This window comes from Megalobrama amblycephala, linkage group LG20 (genome assembly GCF_018812025.1).
Source record: "Megalobrama amblycephala isolate DHTTF-2021 linkage group LG20, ASM1881202v1, whole genome shotgun sequence".
Taxonomy (NCBI): Eukaryota; Metazoa; Chordata; class Actinopteri; order Cypriniformes; family Xenocyprididae; genus Megalobrama; species Megalobrama amblycephala.
In genome coordinates this window covers 25,307,294-25,321,153 of record NC_063063.1, presented here as the reverse complement: position 1 = coordinate 25,321,153, position 13,860 = coordinate 25,307,294, and the positions used below count along the sequence as shown (strand labels likewise).

Here is a 13,860-nt window from a genome sequence, read left to right as displayed (position 1 = left end):
CTGAGGTAAATGTGAGATTGTTTACAAGCGGTTTTATTGACGCTTTTCCGTGGTTGAAACACTGATTGAGCGATTACATGTGACGATACATATTTCAGTAAGTTGTACTGCATTTTTCAACATATACCTTCTGATGTTCATTCAAGTTTATTTCACGTTGTAATTAGTAAAGCGGAAGAGACTGAGATGCTACAGCAATCTGTCACGCCACAGAGAGCCAAAAAAGATTGCGACAGCTCGAGAGACGTCTATGGTCTAACTCCAGTCTATGGGAAAGTAGCCCAAAAAACTCTATGGATCTACACAATTCACATAAATTACATATTCTGAATCAAAACAGCGCATTTCATTGAAAAAGTGACTAGTTTGCAGGTATGATCTTAGGCAGTCCAATCACATAATGAGTAAAAAAAAACATACTAAAAATCATTCATTCAATCATTCAACATCATCAAATTTCCTTGATATTTGTGGTAATGGAAGTCAAGTCTACTGTATTACGGCATACTCCGAAAAAAAAAAAAAAAAAAAAAAAATATATATATATATATATATATATATATATATATATATATATATATACAGTACAGTCCAAAAGTTTGGAACCACTAAGATTTTTAATGTTTCTAAAAGAAGTTTCGTCTGCTCACCAAGGCTACATTTATTTAATTAAAAATACAGTAAAAAAACAGTAATATTGTGAAATATTATTACAATTTAAAATAACTGTTTTCTATTTGAATATATTTCACAAAGTAATTTATTCCTGTGATGGCAAAGCTGAATTTTCAGCATCATTACTCCAGTCTTCAGTCCAGTTCAATGTTGAAAACAGTTGTGTACTTTTTTTTTTTTTCAGGATTCCTTGATGAATAGAAAGTTCAAAAGAACAGCATTTATCTGAAAATCAGCATTTATTTTCTTCACCATGTCTCTTTAGGTGCTTCATAGCATACAGTATCCCAAGCAGTAAACTGTGCTGTATACTTCTCATTTTGTAAAAATTAAGGGTATTCTATGAACACAGAGTATGCATACTACAGCAATAGTAAGAGCAGTTTTTAGTGTGTTATTCCGAACACAACTACACACACACACTTCAACAATTCTTCAGTGGCACACACCCACACTAATGCGTGAACTGCCTCTCTAGTAACCCGTGCTGTTTCGTCTGTTTCTGCGACGGCAGCGGGGTGGGGGATCAGGACTATAAATCCACAAATGTCTTCAGCCACACTCAGCTCATTTCAAGCATTCACTTTTCAATCCACAGCCCAGTTTAGCTGCCAAGAGGATCAGAGGAGTGGTCAGGGTTTTCCCTCAAAGCAAATGCAACATTAAAGTTTCCCATCTCATAACGGAAGGCCATAAGAAGGAGAAGACGAGGTTCTTCATGTCTAAGTGTGTGTGTGCGTGGATTTTAACCGGTGGAACGTAAAAGCATGTTCATCCTCTGATGGCACAGAGTGTGGTTTCTCTCTGTCTTTCATTCCAGCCCATCATTCTCTACAGTTAGAGAGGGTGAATTATTCACAAGAAGGTTGCCACAGAGATACTGCTTATTTTTCCTCTCTTACACAATATACTTGGGAGTCACTCGAGGCACAGAGAGACTTAGACAGAGAGAGCGACAGCAAAAGCCACACTGTGCTTAAAATGCTGCTGATATATTTATAAGAACAGACTGTAAAGCTAACTCTATAAAAGTTTTATTAAATTGTGCAAAGGTAGTTGGTATAGAAAGGGGGAAAAAGAAAAGAAAAACACTCTACCACACTTCCTGTGGAAAGATTTATTTGTCCAAAATATGGTTAAATAAATAGCAGTCAATATAGTATTTTTTGTAGATACACTAAGCAAATTTCCGGCTTCCCCATCATTCCTGTTACAGTGAAAGTAGAGCGGCTTACAGTAAAAGAAACTTTTCTTTCGGTGTACATTTTCCTTTGTACTGGGCCTTTTTTGACTGTGGTTTGAATAAAGTACAGTGTGTGTGCGTGTGCGTGCGTGTGTGTGCGTGTGTGTGTCTCAGGTCTGGAAACTTTGCTAGAATGCCTAAATTAGATTTTATTGGATTATGACAGGAGTTTAAATCACTGACTGAATTAATACCATAAGGATCCAGTGAAAATCTTTGTGTGTGCGTGCCGTGTACACATTCTTATATATGTCATGAAATGAACCATTTGTTTAAAAATTTCATCTCCCATATTTAGTCTCCTTGAGAAATATGTCCCTACAGTTTTATCCAGTTTATTCGCTTTATGAAATGAAATATAGTAAACCTTTCTGCAGATTTCCCTGCATAACCTGCAGCTATAAATCCAAGGAGCTTGAATTCCAGAGCTTTTTTGCTAATTTTGCACTTTCCTAAACTCAGATTGAATTACCTTATTTTTGGACGGCCATGTTCTGTCATGGTCTATCATCTATTTATTATAATTAATAAAATATAAAATAAAAATACCTTTATTTATATTATTTAATTATATTTTATACTTATATAAAATAATTCTTTTATTATTTATTTATTATTTTGTGATATGCTATCTAGCATAACGTGGCAGGTCACGTCAGTCAAGCTCGCATCAGCCGACTACTTATAGGAACATGTCGCCTATCACAGCCTGTTCAATTATGTAATTTAGCAGTCATTATATACAAATATTTGACTGCAGAATGCTGCGATTGACCAATCAGAATCAAGTATTCCATAGATCTGTGTAATGGTAATGATGCAATGACTTCCGTCACTCTAATACCATCTGCATTGCTCAAGCACAACCTCTCACACACAGATGTCACTCTTTGCCTTGAATGCAAGACAAAGTATGTGCTGAAAAGTGAGGTGAAAAACACTACAATAGATGACATGAGACAATCTACATTTCTCTAAACTCTGTGGATGGCAAATAAGCTCATGTCACACAAAAACAGCTTGCAATGCTTTTGCCTTTCACAACAGCCAGAACCTTCTTGATGGTTGAGTGATCTCAGAGTAGAAACGCATATCATTTCCAGCACAACCTGCTCTGCTGTCCGTCAGCAGTGATTAGCTATCGCATATACTCGCGACCTCCGGGCCGCTTCAGGACAGGTGAACCATCGCAGCTACATAAAGTACCGGCTGACAGGGTCACAAAGTCAGACAGTTGTAGTTAATTCGTGTTATTTCAAAACGCACAGACTCACACACGCACAGATTGTGACGGTCGTTGTAAATCACAGACACACTCCGCTGACCTCCACTGGAGTTCAGCGGTGAGAAAAAGAGAAAGAGACTGTCTGGCCAAAGGCTAGAAATATTGAGCCAATTAGATGACAATTATCTGCCCTGGTTGCCAGCGTGGAGTTGTGGAAGATATTTATGGGTGCTTTACCTCTCTATGGGGAGACATGAATCTACAGCGGTGTGGCCCCTGTACTCTCGTGCCTTTTGTGATTACCGCCCGTTTGACTCTCTGTGCCCCCGTGTGTCCCTGTACGGCACACTTGCACTGCAGCAGGAAGACGTAAATCTGCCCTGATATGAAGAGAGATGCTTGGCAGCAGTTCATTTGCATTAAACACAAATGGAGCAGAATGCCTTAAGAAAAGGTTGAATGAATTTGTGTAATATGCCATAGTGCCTTTTCCAAAGACAAAAAGTGAAGAGAAATTTTTCATGCAGGTTTTAATACATGCTTATGAAAATGTTTTTTAATCAATTAGATTTTGGACATGAATTTCACATCAAGATCCAGTATATCTCATATATAGGCGTAGTTCACATAACATTCACATTGTGATCATTTACTCACCCTCATGTTGCCCAAACTGGTATAAATTTCTTTTTTCTGCAGAGCACAAACATAGAGATGTTTAATATTTTCAGTGAAATTCATTAACTTAAGCTTTCAAGCATCAAAAACGACACAAAATCACCATGAAAACATTTCAAATGAATCATTCACTATATTCCACATCTTCTGAAGTCATACAATAGCTCTAGGTGTGAAACAAACCAAAAGTTAAGTTAATTACAGTTAATCTTCCCCTCCAATAAGTGGGTGATTCGACCATGTTATTGAGTTTGTTTTGAACTCAACAACCGAATGATTATTTGAAAAGATCTGACTCAAAAGAACAATTAAAACATGAATCGAATATCAATACTTCTCTTAGGTTCTGTTTACACATGGTATTAAGATGTGAATCACAAGTGGACAGCACTAAATACAGGTGTGAACTGTTTTGAGACCACTTCCCGAAAAAGCATTCGACCAGATTGCTTTTATATGTAAATTGCAGAAACTTATTTTGTCCATTAGTTCAAAAGATCTAAAAAAACCCATACATTTACCCGCCCACAGACCCTCCCCTCAAAGAAATCAGGACAGAAGTGGTTGAAAGTGGGCAAAAGAGACGGATTAAAACAACAGGTGTAAACGGATGTATTCCTGTCCACTTCTTGTGATCCGATCGACCAAAACGCATCTTAATACCAAGTGTAAATGGGGCCTTAGATTGTATGTTATAGTAGTTTTATGGTCCTTTTTGCATCGTTCATAATTGTAACTGCACTGAAAAGACGGTATTCAATATTTGATTTTGTGTTCCACAGTAGAAAGTCATGCAGGTATGAAACAACCTGCGGGTGAGTAAATGATGACAGTTTACATTTTTGGTTAGAACTGTCCCTTTAAAGCTTATTGTCTGCATATGAGACAAAGCATTTGCCGAAATTCTTAAGTTGGATCGCTACGTGTCGGACCCGGCAATGAACCGGATGTGTTTAATGGCTGAGGCTTTCTGCCTGTATTAAATGGCTGAATGTGTGTACAGGGAGTCATATTCTTACAGCGTGAAGAAGACATCAAACACTGCTCTGAAAGGACTGTAAATCATTTGTGCTCGGAGGCAAAGCTACTTCAAGTGTTACATCATTTGCGCCGCCAATAAACATCTGTTAGAGAAAGCCTCAATTTCCCTTTCCAGGGAATGGAGGAAAATTCTCTTTCACTAGCACCCTCCCTTTTATAGTGTCCCTCAGAGAACGGTAAAGCTGTGAAAGCTGTCCATCTTTTCTCTTTCGCTCCGTCTTCCCTGGTCTCCCTTTTCCCTCCCTCTCTCTTATATCATTCGATACTTACAAGCACACAAGAGTTTGTTTAACTTTTAAACTCTCTAGGGGCTCTAATGTCTGAGAAATGGCCTTGTGATGTGACAGAAAGAAGATTTATCCTGACTGCTGGTTTGTTTCAAACAATCGCATCCCAAAAGATGATTCCGGTCTTTTACTCATTTCTTGTACTCATAATTTTAAGGGTTAGTGCACCCTAAAAGGAATATTTTGTCATCATTTATTAATGGTGTTCCCAAACCCTCTATGATTTCCATTCTTCGTTGGAACAGATAAGGAGAAGGTTAGCAGTCTTTGGTGTTCTTTTCCAATACCTTCCAATACTTACCAACCTTCAATACCTACTACTTTAATTTGTGGGATGTTGGTACCTGGACTTACTTTCAGCACAACTATTTTGCCTTGACAACAAGAAGGATGCAACTTATTAAAAATAAATGCCATCTTTGGACCAAGCTCATGTCTATTTCATAAAAGAGGCAATGTTGTGCATTTTGCCATGGACAAAGTTTGTCCCTGATGGCCCCACAATCTGCAGGATATGATGCCACATCGGCAAGTTGGGCCCACCCGGCCTTTGGGTATCTACTCACAGGTGGAGCTCACATGGCCATGAATGAATTATGAATTAATATTGCACATTTGTCTTTCTGGTTTTCATAATGTACTTTGGGGCATATTTAGAAACATTTAGTAGTGAATTTATGTAGTTCAGTCAACCTGTCAAACAGAATACGTGCGTGCATGCATGCTATAATTAATGAACTAACAAACAAACAAATTAATTTGTCACATTTAAATGCAAAACAATATGATGAGACATTTATAGTGCATATGCACTTTGCTAGGATATTAAAGGGTTAGTTCAAACTAAAATGAAATTTATGTCATTAATTACTCGCCTTCATGTCGTTCCTAACCCGCAAGACCTTCGTTCATCTTCGGAACACAAATTAAGATATTTTTGATGAGATCCAAGAGCTTTCTGGATTCCCTATTGACAGAAACATACAGAAGAAATTGTTGAATAAAGTCATTATTTTTGTTTTGTTTTTGAGCACAAAAATTATTCTTGTCGCTTCATAACGGTTGAACCACTGTAGTCACATGGACTATTTTAACAATGTCTTTACTACCTTTCTGGGCCTTGAAATTGGTTATGACATTCCAGTCTATAGGAAAGCTCTCAGATTTCATCAAAAATATCTTAATTTATTAATTTTGTATAGGTGGTAGAGCTGGTCGTTAAAACTCCTAGCTGATGACCTGTGCAAGTTCGAACCTCACTAGATGCGTTGCTTGAACAACCGTTATCCTCATGAGCAAAACACTTTATCCCAGGTAACATTTGGGGTACTGACCCTGTTATAAGCATACTGAAAGTCACTTAAAACATTGGCTAAATGGAAAAACAAGTTATTAGTATGCAAAAAAGTTTTGCTGCGTGTTACATCACCACTTTAATTTGTGCTCCAGTAACTTCTTCCGTCTGTGGGAGTGCTGCACACCCGACTCAATCAGCAACCTACGGTGTTCACTTGAGCGAAACGGCCCAGCTGCACAGCACATAAACACTTGCTGCCACATGCTGGAAAGTCGCTGGGCTCTTGTTTTTATCAGGAGGCATGAATTTGTGGTGGGATGTGACAAGAAATACAATTGCCAATGAAAAATGAGGGCCTTTTTCAGAGCGACCTAAAGGGCTATCTAAAGCTGCTGACCCCCGGCCCACTAATGCCATTACGGCCCATAAACTGCCATCGGGGTTGAGGGAGGCCATTTTGTCAAGGCCTAAGCCCCTAGTGGAGGGAGATAAATAATTGAGGGCTGCATTCTGCACTTGGGCTGAATTTGAAGCGAACGGGCCTTATGAGGCTCTAAATGGTGGAGTGGAGTGCTGTAAATCATTAATCCACTGCTTTTATCCTCTTTGGTTCAGGTCAGTGTCCTGAAGGCACTAGAGAGCAGTGGGGAAGAGAGAGTGAGAGCGGCATGGACAAACAGATTAGACTCTTTTCTTCCTCCTCAAGATTCGACCGTGCACAAGAGAAAAATCACATGCCCCTGCTGGCCTGTAATGGAAACAAAATAAATGGTTATCTTTCTTAAGAGAGAACTATCTTTAAAAGCCAGTGCTGAAACGTATTTTTCTGTTGTTGTTTTTTGTCAGATACATCTTCTTGCAGTTTTGGCAGATAATTTGTCTTGTCATTAAATGTGCTACAAAGGAAAAGAAACCTATGTGATAGAAGATAGGGTCTAGGGTCATGTGATGTTGAGGTCGCTGCTTGATGGTCTAATGGAGTCTCGATTAGCACTAAGAGCCTAGGAGAAAAGCAGGCATTCTCTCAGTAATGAACAGAGATCAACTTTGAGAACAACTCTTGAGTGTCTTTGGTGTTTTAAAGTGAGAGAACAAAGCTTTAGATACAGTTTACCAATTAAACTACTGAAAAATATGCATAATGAGTCATGACAATATATAAATATATATACACTTATCTTTTGACCATTCGTGTACATATTGGATGTTAGCATAACTGCTACTATAATTACATCAACTTATCTCTATTTCTTTACAGAGACCTGATGCCAAAGACCCTGGAGGGCCAGATCACCATGGAGAAAACACCAAGCTACTTTGTGACCCGCGAGGCTCCGGCCCGAATCTACGCCATGTCCCGCCACACCAAGCTGATCGTGGTGGTCCGGGACCCCGTCACACGAGCCATCTCTGACTACACACAGACGCTGTCCAAGAAGCCCGACATTCCTACTTTTGAGAGCCTGACGTTCAAAAACAGGACTACTGGGTTGATCGACACCTCGTGGAGCGCCATTCAGATCGGCATCTACGCCAAACACCTGGACAACTGGCTGCAGTTCTTCCCCATGAGCCAGATCCTGTTCGTGAGCGGAGAGCGGCTGATCAGCGACCCGGCCGGAGAGCTGGGCCGCGTGCAGGACTTCTTGGGGCTCAAGAGGATCATAACAGACAAACACTTCTACTTCAACCAGACCAAGGGCTTCCCTTGTCTCAAAAAGGCAGAGGGCAGCAGCAAGCCCCATTGCCTGGGTAAAACCAAAGGGCGGACCCACCCAAACATTGACCCTGAGGTCGTGCAGAGACTTCGAGACTTCTACAGGCCTTTCAACATGAAGTTCTACCAGATGACAGGCAGGAAATTTGGATGGGATGACTAACATTAGACCGTGAGATAGACCCTGAGTGTTGGAAAAAGGGAGAAACAACCTTACTGTGACCTCACCAGCAACAAAACTTTGATAACAGTTCTTGTCTCTCAAAAAAACTAAATTGGTCCAATCTGGCTATGGAAAAACTGGAGCAAAAGTGTAGAGAAAAGTCCACATCCAACTCAAGTTAGGTACAGAACACTAGGAACAAATGTCAAAAACAAGAGTAAATGTCCTCAAACTGCTATTGCTGTTCCAGATTCTATTCAATTTCAGATTCCAGATTCCAATTTTGATCTCTTACATCCTCATCAGGCAAAAATATACAGACAAAAAGGGTTAAACATTGCCTTTGTTGATTAAAATAGTGTGGGAATTTATTTATTTTTTACCATCAGGTTTTGGCCTTATTAGTAATTTCAACAGCCACATACTGTACCGTAAGAGAACCTAAGAGAGACAGCTGAAAAGATCTCTCTAGAACTATGCATTTGGATGTTGAACTGTGAATTATCCACTGTGTCTGGAAGTTGGAGATCAGATTTGTCCTTCTGCCATATTTAATGTAGAAAAACAATAGCTGCTTATATACCTTTGCAATTATTTGGAAGAAAATATCAAAACAATAAAAACGTGTATTTTTTTTTAAATGTATTTATTTAAAGAAATATACATATACAGTTTACATGTTTTGAATAATCTTCACTAAACACCTCCCTTCACTTTTTTTGCATGTGGAGGGTGGGTGATTTCTTTTGTATTTCGGACCATATAACACAATGCCTTTTCTAAAACTTTTAATGTGGTCTCAAATGTGCACATTTAAATGTTTACCATCCAGTTCACTAAGATTGCTTTTTTATATTGACTGAAAGATGTTTGAGTTATGAAACAATGTTATCTCAAAATATTTCTTGTGTCAATGGATCAAAGACAACAAAATGGCTGCCAATGTGGTAAACATGCAGAATGCAATGTCATTTCCCCCAGGTTTGGGTTTTTGGTTTCACAGAACAAGCAAATGCTTGTTCAAATTGTGATTTGACTGGATGGCAAGCTTTTAAGAGTCCATTTAAAGCTGTGTGTATGAAGTGAATGTATGTGAAAGAGAATGACACTGTTACAAAGCAGCAGTGCCTCTAAGACACTAAATAGTGTTTCTCAATTTAAAGGTGATATGTGTAATTTTTCAATGTTAAAATGCTTTAAAACTCTACCTTTAAAAAAGCCATCCATAGGTTGGTTTCCTCAAAAAGTTTGGGGTGGGTGTCATTATTTTTTGCATTTCCTTTTGGTGGAGCAGAAATTACACACATCACCTTTAAGTTCAGAGGGAATTAATTCATTTTTTCCTTTGCAATATTATCGGTGACATTATGCTTTTATAGTTTATTTAATATGAATAATGGATTTTATAAAGCACACTTTTAATAAAAAACATTTTTAAAATTAGCATTTCCCAGACTGTGATTCTATTCGCAATCCTACATCAGTAAGAACCTAAATAAATACAGAGCTTATTGGACAATTATGACACTCAGTTCTTAGTTAATGCTACATAAATGAAATTACAAAACAATAATCAAAATGCAGAGTGTTTCGTGGCTCCAGAAAGGCTCAAGACCATGGCAGCAGACAGCAGCCCTCATCCTCCACTGGCTGCAGTCCTATCTGTCCTGCTCCATCCAGCCTCATTGTCTTAGCTTATCTCTGTCCATGCCAGGCGGCTCCAGGATGCTTCGAGGCCTCCAGAAGATGCTCGTCATTGTGGGTTTATTATTTTCTGGATTGTGCATAAGCCTGTCGGGAGTTCGCTTTTCTAATTTGGCTGGTTAACGACCGTTTGTTGAGCACCGCTGGAAACGGAGACAGCAAGACATGGACAAAATGGATATTTGGATGGTCCACTTGCACTGGCAACCACAAAAACCTCTTGAGGAGGAATTGAATTTTTAACCCAACCTTTATCTTTTGCTCGCTCTCTCTGTTTATCACATGCAAATGTATCTCTGCTTTAAGGCTCTTGACAGCCACCAGCTCTCCAACAATCCCTCGTTCCTTGGCTTTTGTTTGTTTTCGTTTTCATCGCTGGCCTCCGTGCTCCCCTGAGTCCCGTCGATCCACTCCGTGCGTTTGTTTAAAAAGAGACTCTGCAGTGAGGCTGGAATCTGACAGTGTTCATTATGAACTTAAACAGCGTGTTAACCTGACTCGCAACTAAATTAAATTCCACAGGTTGGGTTTCTTACAGACTCTATTGCAGCTGTTCGGCTCGACCACATCACAATCCTAATCAAGGACATCTATATAAAGCTGTCGAATTTAGGGATTGAGAACTTACTAATGAGCCCACAAGTGCTTAAACACATGCAATAATCCATATGTCAAATAATCATCCATCAATGTAAATCTACAATGCTTGCATGATGTAAAAGTTTCTCAAATATCTCAGTCACTTGCTGATTTGCAAATAACTTTAAGTTCAGTCAACATTTCTGTAATCAATTCAAAACAATTCACAACTTGTTGAAAATAATTTCAGCCTTAGTTCAGTTTTTGCAAACTTCACATTTTTTAAATGTTGAAATTTTGCATTCAATACAACACATGACTTTTAAAATCTTAAAGGGGTCATGACATGAGAAATCAATTTTGCCTTGATCTTTTGACATATAATAGCATAAAATGCCCTCCTCATTATAAACAAAGCATTTATTTAATCAAGCTCCAAAAATGGCTTGTTTTGATATTGTGGGATTTGTGACGTCAAGCCAAATATATTTGCATATGATTGTCTCCAGAATAAGACGTAGATGAAAAGTTATAAATGATTGCATCATAGGCTCCGCCCACTGGCGTTCAGTCGTTTAACGGCTGACCCTTGCCCACACCAGGTGTCACATCAAAAGCAAATGGAAGCCATTATAATCACTGATGCTGTCTACACTAGATGCAGTACATATGACCATTCAATTTTTGAGCTACTACACATGATTGAGTCTGCCGACAACAGGACAACTGAAAGAATAAAAGAACATTCGCTTTGACACGTCCTGTATTAACAACTCGTTTGCATCTCTGTACAGACTTCAGAAGGATCCCAGCATCAGAAACAAGAGGTTGGATTAATTTCAACGGTGCCCTATATTGCGGAGGATTATATGTTTGTTCGGAGCATTTGACTGCAGATTGTTTTGTAAACAAGGCACAGTAATGAAGAGTTTGCAAAGAAACTTTTGTTGACAGATGAAGCAGTCAGCTTCAGCTATTGGATCTGACGGCAGCTTCATCACTACTCGTAAGTAATTTATTACGCTTTGTCTGTAAATTTTTCAGTTTTATATGGATAATGTTTTAAAAACACTTACTCACATGCAATAGTCAGGCGGTGCTGATACGTTTTCCTATGCAATGATGTTAGCCAATCATAACGGTGGCCGTTTACAGACACACCTAAAGGAGCCACTTAAAAATGGATCATTTTAGACAGGTTAGAATGAGAATTAAAAATAATATTTTTTCCAAATGAAAACAATATGTGCCCTAAAATCGGTTTAAAATATCAAACGTATTTGATATCCTCCTCTGAGTGGACTGAATCATAGTCTGAAGCTAAATTCCATATCATACACAATGTGTTTTTTTCCAAAATCTGTCAACTCCGACTGCCAAAACTCTGCAGACTTTCGGTAACTAGCGTCAACATGCCCAGACTGAAAATACGGGCAAAAATCTGGGCAAAAGTCGTGTAGTGTATTCCAGCCTTTACATTGCTGTTGATCAGATTTTGAATGCTGAACATTCTAACAATGATGTCACATTTGAATTTCAATGATGTCATATTTGATTGGTCTTTTATTCCATCTATTTAACCATCTAAGCTGCATTTACATAGTAAAGACAATGGAACACTGAGGCAGAACTGAATATGAAGGCCACAAACACACACACAAAAGACTGTACCTGTTCCCAGCTGTCAGCGAGGGCCTGTGCCAACTCAACACTGGGAGGGTGAAGACACCTGTGTGTAGTCACTTGTACACAATTACCCTCTTTCACTCTCTTGTTAGTCCTGATAACACACTCATCCTGCCTCAACAAGACCATGTGCTCTGCAATAAGACAGAGAGACAAAATGGGACACAGATAGTGATATTAAAACTTGACTTTTTACTAAGGGGCAACATTTGATGTTTAGGGGCATTTTTTTTAACTTTTTTAGAGATTTGTTTTAAATGTATAAAAATCACATGACACTCTTTTAATAATCTATCTATCTATCTATCCATCTATCTGTCTGTCTGTCTATAGTTAAACATTCATTAACGGACAAAATAAACTTTAACTGAAATAAAATAAAATAAAAAACATTTCATTTAGTTTATCTTGATGTACTAAAATAACTAAAGCTAAATCTAAAATAAAATTTATAAAAATCTAAACAAGAAAACTACTAAAATTTCAACTAAACAAATTCAAATGAAAACAAAATATAAAAATAAAAACTTAGTCAAAATATTAATAAAAACTTTAATAGAGCTCAATGATACTAAAATAACACTGATATATTCTAAGACAATTACACCTTTATCTACCCAGGAAGGAAGCCTCACTTAGATAAAAATATTGTGAAATAGATATGAAAATATTATAAAAATTGTATTATATATCAGAGAGAAAACAAGGTCCCAATGGTTTAAATATCGGGGGAATTTTTGCCGATCCTGATAGATGAAGTACCAAAAGGCAAATCTAGTTTTACAAAGTACACAACTTTTAGGACAGAAAAATATGGAAGAGGTATTTGAGACCGGTAAAGGCATCCAGTACAGATGTTGCGTGCACGGTTCATTAAAAAGGTCATGCAATGTAAATGAGAATGTGAAGGGGATCAGTGGTCACCTTTGATGGCGTAAAGTGATGGTGGTCTCTACAACTCGCACATGCAACTTTTCTGACGTTATATTGTGCATATACACACACGCAAAGAGCAATCGGCCCTGCGGTTGGCCATCGGGGGGATCTGCACTTTGTTTTCGCTGGATCTCAGAAACGACACTTAATCTTCATAATCATCTGAGCAAACATGATTCAAAAGCACAGCCTAAAGCCTGTATTAATAAAGGAGCTTTTCAGCCCCACGTCTCGGATGGGTTTTTAAACGGTTTTGTTTCATCTTCGTGTGAATGTACAGTCCAGACAAAGAGCGAGTGATTTTCAAATGAGGCAGAGCTCAAGGCCAAACGCCCTGGGTAAACATATCAAAATCTGCATTTAATAGACTCATTTGTCGCTGTCATGAAACAGACCATTTCTTTTAAGATCTGATTAAGAGGTATTTCATGAACAGCTTTCACTCCGACTGGAAATATGTTGTTTACAGAGTGATTTCTTTTCAAGTGCCAGTCTGGAAAGAAACTGGACAAAATTGGCCAATTTGAGAGCAGGCGACTGTCCCATTTTAACACTTGGAATATTAACACATCTGTTCTGAAGGAAAACAGCAGCACCTCTTTAAAAGACTTCATATTGCTCTTAACTCT

The 13,860-nt window shown here is 38.3% G+C and overlaps 1 protein-coding gene and 1 long non-coding RNA gene across 2 annotated transcripts in view; one reads left to right on the top strand and one right to left on the bottom strand.

The window, feature by feature from the left end:
- The window catches only part of si:ch211-216b21.2 (heparan sulfate glucosamine 3-O-sulfotransferase 3A1), a 46,213-nt gene extending 34,489 nt beyond the window's left edge, over positions 1-11,724 (top strand). Inside the window, exon 2 of the mRNA XM_048170295.1 lies at positions 7,705-11,724. Coding sequence (XP_048026252.1) covers positions 7,705-8,326 — 622 coding nt within the window. The 3' untranslated portion in view covers positions 8,327-11,724. The remainder of the gene's footprint in view (positions 1-7,704) is intronic.
- LOC125255247 overlaps positions 1-12,559 on the bottom strand; it is a 44,888-nt gene extending 32,329 nt beyond the window's left edge. Inside the window, exon 1 of the long non-coding RNA XR_007181867.1 lies at positions 12,281-12,559. This is a non-coding gene — a long non-coding RNA (uncharacterized LOC125255247). The remainder of the gene's footprint in view (positions 1-12,280) is intronic.
- Between the last annotated feature and the right edge of the window lie 1,301 nt (positions 12,560-13,860).